General features: G+C 39.8%; 1 protein-coding gene across 2 annotated transcripts in view; it reads right to left on the bottom strand.

Moving 5' to 3' along the window:
- Positions 1–2824: 2824 nt before the first annotated feature.
- The window catches only part of Gdh (glutamate dehydrogenase, mitochondrial), a 29890-nt gene continuing 24191 nt past the window's right edge, over positions 2825–8523 (bottom strand). The window contains exons 7-9 of one of the 2 annotated variants that reach the window (XM_028320900.1): positions 6900–7104; positions 6179–6333; positions 2825–3169 (exon numbers count right to left, since the gene is read on the bottom strand). In XM_028320900.1, the coding sequence (XP_028176701.1) occupies positions 3053–3169; positions 6179–6333; positions 6900–7104 (477 nt within the window). In that variant the 3' untranslated portion in view covers positions 2825–3052. Of the gene's footprint in view, positions 3170–4384; positions 4633–6178; positions 6334–6899; positions 7105–8523 lie in introns of those variants that run through there. The other variant, XM_028320901.1, reaches the window with a different exon arrangement.

The raw sequence follows: 8523 nt of genomic DNA, 5'->3' as shown, positions 1-8523 counted from the left end.
GCTTAATTCTCAGTGCCCCATCTCCCACAACCATTTTACGGAAAAATTGCCGCAGACTCAATTTCAAAGTCCTGTATCTATTATTTATGCTCATATAATAAGCTTAAAAATATATAGTAATCATCGGACATATATTCTTGTTGTCCATTAATGAAATGGATTCTTGAATTTCACTACCATTATTGAGTAAAATTTAAAAATAATTTGGCAAATTTGAAGATTAACGTCACATTTTGATCGTGGTTTTTGGTTTAAAAACACAGCAATAACTGCAATAAAAGTATCCCAAAATAAAGAATATGCATTGTAGAATAGATTTCTACAGTTATTGTTTAAATATTAGTAACCACTTTGTCAAAATATTGATGTGAATATCAGTATAAATTACAATACGCAAGCCGACATCGATTAGTATGGCGCGAGCGCCCGTCAAGGCAGGACCTGTGTCACTTTTCCCGCCATGACGTTTACGTGCGTTCGTGTCGTGAAACGGTGATTTATATGGCGACCAAATACATTTGATACTATGCCGAGAGGTCCCTGTTTCAAGTCGGCCGTTTGGTGTAGTGGTTCGAAACGGACTAATATGCCGAGAGGTCCCGGGTTCGATTCCCGGCCGAGCAGAAACTGAAAGGATGGGAAAGTAATTGTATGTACAAGGAAGGGAACTTAAGTAGAAGAGAGGAATCGTTTGAGGAAGGGGAATATGTTTATTGTAGAGATTACAGAAACCCTAATAAGAAAGTTTTTACTAAATGTGTTATCGATGAGGTATTAGGAAAGAGAACATACTTGTGTAAAGTTTTAAATGAAGGTTTAATTTGGAAAAGACACTTAAATCAGATTATTCGTTCTGTACCTTCAGAAAGTAAAGATATTAATGATTCCATAGATTCTCAAACTTTACCTTTAATTAAATGTAATGATAACTTTAATAGTGAAAAAGAGTCTAGTATTATTTCAGAAAATGTTTCAATTCCTGTAAACGAGAAAACAATTCAGGCATCTCCAATTGTTTCCTCGGGTAGAACTGTAGAAGATTTAAAGTTAAATAGTGATAATATTCATTCCCCAACAAATGTAACTAAGGATAAAAATGTACCAGGCAATTCTCCAGTTCCTGTAGTCCGTTCACAGAGAGTCCGGAGACCTCCTGTTAAGTTAGATTTATAAGTACTGATTGGAATTGTAAGAGGGGAGTATATGTTATGTATCGTTATTTTATATCGGTATTTAATTTGTTATTATAAGCGCGTATCCAAACGTAGCTAGTTTAAAAGCATTATTCAGGATGTGTATCCGAGATTCCTTCTTCTTGATACGCCAGACAAAATGGCGATAGGCAATCTTGTAAGCTCTGTGTTTAATCGAAAATAAAAGACAGTATCTTCAAATAGAAACAACTTTTATTTACGTCTCCAAGGCGGAGACATCACACTAAGTACCTACTTTTTTCAATTTTTGGACTAAGTAGGAAAGTTTACTCTCTATGCATCCTGAACTAATTTCTGGAGAATTGCTTAGGTACCAGCTCACACACTCTACACCCCCTTTTTGGTCACTTTTTGAGTGGACTATTTATGCTATTTATGAAGTCTTACAAACGGGGCGGCGCGGCAGCGATTCTCTACGCGGCACCCACCATACAAATGTACTTAAGGGATGGGAGAAGGCGGCGGAGCCACTGCTACTGCCGTCATATTTCAAAACTGAATGAAACTTTTCTAAGGATCCAGCTACCCTGGTCATGTGACGTGCTAATTTTGGGACAACCTGTATATTTTTAATTTCAATCCTTACATGTTTTACAGATGGTGCAGGCATTATCTAATAATAAAATTGTTTAATTATGTAATAAATAGTAATAATAACTTGCATTAGGCATTGTAGTATGTTATGCAGGTTAGATAATTTTGTAATGAGATCGTCGATTTCCAAAATTCAGGGGTTGTGTCAATGTGAGCGAGTGTCTCATGGAAGAAGTAACATTTTTAATTTTGTGTTGATACTTCACCCTTTAAGACAGAGGTTACCACCCTATAGATGACCCACGCTGAACTGTCCCACCAAACTCAATGACAGGGGGGCGCTACCATCGTTCAACTATACTGGACATCACAAAAATCGGCCCACCTACGTTTTACAGGAAAACTCGTTTCTACTGACACAATCATGGTGCCCCAACAATATATGGTGTTATTTGAAAACCCAATAAATATCCTTAAAGAAAAACACATTTAATTTCATAATAAACGATTAACATATTATACAATAAATGTGACTTGAAAAAAGACCTCACTTTAGGCTCACCTCTGGGATCGTTTAGACCAATTTTTATGGTTATAAAACCAAATAATGATCTCACATGTCCTATTTAACAGATGTATAGCGATTAATCCCAACTTAACAGCTTTATAGCCATAAAAGTTGCCGCAACTTAATTACCTATTTTTTTAAGAAGTGACTGGATTCTTCTACAGACACATTTTTGGGGTAAAAACCTTTCCTTTAAAGAAATGAAGTTTCGAACTAGGCTTTTAAATGGTGCCAATATTGGTGGGAAGTGTGGATGCATACGTTTAAAAGTGCTTGTCGCGGAAGGGTCGATTTTTGTGATGACCAGTGTATATTGTTTCCAACATGGCAAAAATCCATCAAAAATCGGAACCAGCGATCCTTTATTGACGGTGGCGCCCCACTGTCAATGTCATGGATAGGACAGTTCAGTATTTTGGAACTATATTCCATTGTCTTAAGTAGTAATAGTAGTGTCCGTTTGAGTTAATTTTAAAGTCTTATTAAAAAAGTAAGTAAAATTAAAAACTATTTAACAGTAAAACAATATTTTATTCAAAATTCACAATGATACATACAATTGGAAAACCTTAATTTCACTTAATTGATAAACAATGCTTGCTTATCTGTAAGTAATAAAGCAATGATTTCAAAAAAGAAATACTGTGATTAAAATGTCTTAATTATAAAATATGTGCATAGGGGCTAAAATGGAGTCTATGAAATGCAGACAATACTTTGTTATAATCTATTGAGTTTAGAACGCGAGACCGGCGTCGGCGGTGGTCGTGAAGATTTTCTCTATGGAGTTGGCGTAGGCAGCTGTTCTCAGATCTAGGCCCAGGTTGAACTTTTGAGCAGTCTTCATGATGGCCTGTGTACAAAACGGAATGTCAGTAAAGAGGACACAATAACAGTTGATATTGCACGTTTTATTATTTAATATATTTATTTTATTAGCCCAATAGGGCTAGCGAGCACGTATCGACAGTGACATAAACTTTTTTGTCACCTCCATACATCTCTATGGATGTGACGAAACACTCACGGCGACAAGTCACCCGTGCCCTTTACGGTTAGTAAAAGTTTAGTAGAATAATTGTTGAAGTCACGTTCATGTTTTTATAGTCCGCAACAATAGAATCTGTCAATCTATATCTATACTAATATTATAAATGCGAAAGTAACTCTGTCTGTCTCGCTTTCACACTGAACCGATTTTTATGATATTTGGCATAGAGGTAGTTTGAGTCCCGGGAAAGGACAAAGGATAGTTTTTATCCCGGTTTTTAAAACAGGGACGCGCGCGATAAGGTTTTTCTATAACAGACAAAATTCCACGCGGGCGAAGCCGCGGGCGGAAAGCTAGTTATAAATAATTTTATAAATAAGACCAATTTGGGACGTATGCATTATTTATTTATTTAACGTGTTTTAGTGAGCAGTGACGCTGATTTTATTTATCAACTACCTACTTGTGCATAGCGATTGCAGCGCCATTTTTAACGAAAGTTCTTTATCCAACGGTGCCTGCTTGTACCATATACAGAGTGAAGTATTGTTAAAACTGCCCAGGACATTAACCAATAAAATAAGGCAAAAAAAACTGCAAGGAAAAATCTCAAAATTAAGTCTATCTCCTATATTAAGCAAAATCGTAGAATATACATGGGACTGATTTGAATACACCTTGATATAAGGACTCTAAATTTTATCTTTGAACGTTAGGTCCCTGGCCACCCTGTATGTAGGTAAACTTGCCAAGTTACATAATAAGAGATTTCATGACAGAGTTCAATTTTATTTATACTAAGACATAGAAGCACGTAAAAATTCATCAACAAGTCATACATTATTTGGGATCATTTATCATGCAAAAAGGTTTAGGAAGTTAGTCAAATGATTCCAAACATTTTAAATTAATACAAGCAAGTTAATTTACACTTCAACAATACCTACTTTTTTCCATAAGAAATTATACTACCTAAAAGGGATATTAAAATTAAAACAATAATTGTAAAACAATATTTTATTCAAATAAGATAATAATATAATCGGAAATTATCATTATTTAAATGTCACAATATTCGCTTAACAATTAGTTTCAAGCCCATGATTTCAACAAATAAATACTGTGATGTCTTTTGTTTAAAGTTTCAAGAATATAATAAAATGTATAAAATGCACAAAATACTTATATTTAGATATCTAAGTCAGTGTTTAGAACGCAAGTCCGGCGTCGGCGTAGGTTGTGAAAATTTTCTCAATGGAATTGGCGTACGCGGCTGTCCTCAGATCCAGACCCAGGTTGAATCTCATGGCTGTCTTCATAATGGCCTGTGTAAACAAAATGGCGAGTGTAATATTTAGATCAGGAATCCTTCATTTATTGATTTGCTTCAGTACCTACCTACGAGGAAGCAACAGTTTCGTTTGGGTCTGAGATTTTGGCTCGTCCGTCTTTGGTAATAGGCCTCTTTTTATTGTTGCTTATCTTTTACATTAGCAGTACATTCTCTTTAGAACCCTTTCTTAAATATCTAGATAGGTATACCTCCATCATTGATTTATATACCTATTAGTATAAAAGATATAGGCGAGTAACGTGTTTTTTCTTGCAGTCTATTTGATTCAGGCCACTAAATCCATGTTCATATTTTAGTTGGCAAAATAACCAACCGCTTTGATACCTATTTTTAATTTTCACGCACTTTTGAATATTTTTCACCCATTCTGACTTACCAAGATTACCATTTTCAAAAATGGTGGTGTGCAAACCATTAAGATTAAAAGTTAGTAGTCATAGTAGTAAGTTAGTGGTAACAAGTCATGCTTTACCTAGATTGGAACTATGCGAAATATGTTCGCGTGATGTTCTTTACTTTAGATATTAAGACAATATTTAACAATTTTTTTTATGTGACAGGAGCTTAGGAGGCAAACGAGCAGACGGATCACCTGATGGTAAGTGATTACCGTAGCCCATAGACACCCGCAGACCCAGGGGCGTTACAGGTGCGTATCTTCACCTTAAAGGCCGGCAGCCTTTAAGGTGAAGATACGCTCTCTTCTTGAAAGCTTGCAGGTCGTATCTGTCCGGAAACACCGCAGACGACAGTCCATTCCACAGTTTGGTTGTACGGGGCAGGAAGTTTCTGGAGAAACGTACTGTTGTGGACTGCCAACCATCTAAGTGATGAGGATGGAAGTGCTGTCGGGTAGATCGGTGGTGAAAAGTGGCGGTCTGCCAAACTGTCATAATATTAGTAGGGTTAATGTCTCTATGTGCCCTGCCCATTGCCACTTCAGCTTGCTAATACGTCGGGCTATGTCAGCGACTTTGGTTCGTTTACGGATCTCCTCATTTCTGATTCGATCTCGCAAAGAAACACCAAGCATAGCCCTCTCCATAGCACGCTGTGCAACTTTGAGCTTCTGTATAAGGCCTATAGTGAGAGGCCACGTTTCCGAGCCATAAGTTATCACTGGTAACACACATTGGTTATACACTCTAGTCTTCAGGCATTGAGGTAATTTGGACGATAAGATGTTGCGTAGTTTCCCGAACGCTGCCCAGCCGAGTTGGATTCGACGATTGACCTCCTTCTCGAAATTGGACCTACCTAGCTGAATCGTTTGTCCGAGTTAGTACGCAGAACTGACGGCCGATGGGGCAGAAAGGTTCTGGAATGGAGGCCGCGTACCGGAAAACGCAGCGTGGGACGTCCACCTACAAGGTGGACCGACGACATCGTAAAGGTAGCAGGGAAGCGCTGGACGCAGGCCGCTACCAATCGATCAACATGGAAAGCATTGGGGGAGGCCTATGTTCAGCAGTGGACGTCCTGTGGCTGAAATGATGATGATGATGATAATGTCTCACCCTAGCAGAGCGCTCCATGGTGTAGTCAAGTCCGGAGTGCACGATGTCCTTCTCGGAGGCTCCAGAGATCCTCTTCTGGAAGGATTCAGAGGGCGTGACAGGGATGCGGCCTCCCACGCGACCGAAGCGCCTCTCGAGAGACTCCTGTACCGATTCTGGAATTTAAACACGATGTTTTGTAGAGGGTTGATAAAGCGGTGTTTTAGTGCGAAGTCTCAATTGTCATGGAAGAAAAACCAATTTAGAACGACCAAATCAACCACTATTCTGTTTCACTGAGGCCATGAGGAGAAAAACTATGAAAAACAACTATGGGAGGGGAATGGTAGACCCCTCGAAGCCGGAGCTCGAGAGCGAGTCGCGGACGAATGTCCGTCTTAGTAAAGGTTTGGTGCATTGGTTTCCAAATTTATTTGAGACGCGCCCTCTTTCGACCATACAAAAAATTCCGCGCCAAGTCAAGATTATTTATTGGTCGTATCGAGCAGTCTGGAATGCATTCTTTCAGCGGTCGCAGGTTTTTTATACTTAAGTACACAGATGGCCCGCGCCCCCCTTTAAAGTTCTTTGTGCTTCCCCACTTTGGGAACCAATGGTTTAATGGGTAGATAGATTCCACCCGTCTGGCGGGGAGAGTCCCATACAACCCACTAAACGCATTTTTAGGGGTCTATGATCAAATTTAATGCCATAGAGCTTCGTTATTCAAAGGTTATCTTACCCAATAGGTGGTAGTTGGACTCGCGCTCGTATTTGAAGGTGAGACGGCCGTAGGACACGTGGTTTAAGTTCTTCAGCCACTCGAAGAAGGAGACGGTGACACCTCCAGCGTTGATGTAAAGGTCGGGGATGACGAGGATGTTGCGATCGATGAGGATCTTGTCGGCGGCTGGTGTGGTGGGGCCGTTGGCGGCTTCGGCGATGATCTGACGAGTCAAATAAATAAATATAATTAGGACTTTTTAGGGACGAAGCACACTTCATCATCATCATCATCTCAGCCATAGGACGTCCACTGCTGAACATAGGCCTCCCCCAATCTTTCCATGTTACCCGGTTGGTAGCGGCCTGCGTCCAGCGCTTTCCTGCTACCTTTATTTATGATGTCGTCGGTTCACCTTGTGGGTGGACGTCCCACGCTGCGTTTTCCGGTACGCGGCCTCCACTCCAGAACCTTGCTGCCCCATCGGCCGTCAGTTCTGCGTACTATGTGCCCTGCCCATTGCCACTTCAGCTTGCTAATAGTTCTTTTACGGATCTCCTCATTTCTGATTCGATCTCGTAAAAGACACCGAGCATAGCCCTTCCCATAACACGCTGTTAAACTTTGAGCCCGGAGCGAAGCACACTTATCAACCCGGAAACGAGGCGGTCAGTCACATTATCCGCACTGTAAGGTAAACGCCTTCCTCGCGGCGAAAGACAATACGGTGTTGATCCCTTTCCGGGTTGATAAGTGTGCTATGACATTTATAATGCAACATCTAGTCTTAGCTTGTTTATATAGCAGATTTCTGATAAAACATACTAATATCTAATATGAAAAACATAAAATACCTAAAACGTCATAACACATTGCGGATATACACTAATACCTAATTCATAGTCTTCAAATCGTATTGTAACTTCCTCTTTTTGTTTCACAAATGAAAATTATTAGAGATGGGCCGACTAGTCGCCGACTAGTCGGGAAAGCCGACTATTCGGCATCATTTGTAGTCGGCCGACTAGTGACGACTATTCGGCAAAATATGCCGATTATAATCGGCGCATTACAAAATTAAATATGTGAATGAAATAGAACTCATAATCACCAAGATGATTTGAGGTAGATCAATGCGTTTATCTAAACCACTTTTGATTGCAAAAATCAGTAAAAAGTGGTTTCATCTGATTTAAAATTTTGGCTTTAAGATTAGTTACGTTTACCAGGAAATAATCAAAAATGTGTGTAAAGTTTATGTAATTTGTCCATATACAAATTATGACACTTTTTTTTTCGGGGAAATAATGCATGGAATTTCATACCTATCCTGCGGGGAAGTGGTAGATTATGTGCGGTTCCTCCCATTGGAAGGATGAGGAATCCCCACATAAATAACCCCTGAGATCGCGTTCCCCTTAGTGTGAAGAGCTATGGAAATCCGGACAAAGCCATCAACTACCACAGTCCGTCCCGGCAATTGGTGGTAGTCCGTGCTATCCACGCCCCCAGCTCGCTGACCATCGCCGTGGATGGTGGAGAGGAATCAGTGGGCCTAGGATGCATGCCGCGATAAGCGCAATTTTGCCCATACTTTGACGTCGATAAGTAAGAATAATATCACGGTGCGCATCCTAGCCCA

The sequence above is a fragment of the Ostrinia furnacalis genome, unplaced genomic scaffold (genome assembly GCF_004193835.3).
Source record: "Ostrinia furnacalis isolate ACB-3 unplaced genomic scaffold, ASM419383v2 OfSCF7458, whole genome shotgun sequence".
Lineage (NCBI taxonomy): Eukaryota > Metazoa > Arthropoda > Insecta > Lepidoptera > Crambidae > Ostrinia > Ostrinia furnacalis.
This window is presented reverse-complemented; position numbering and strand designations above follow the sequence as displayed.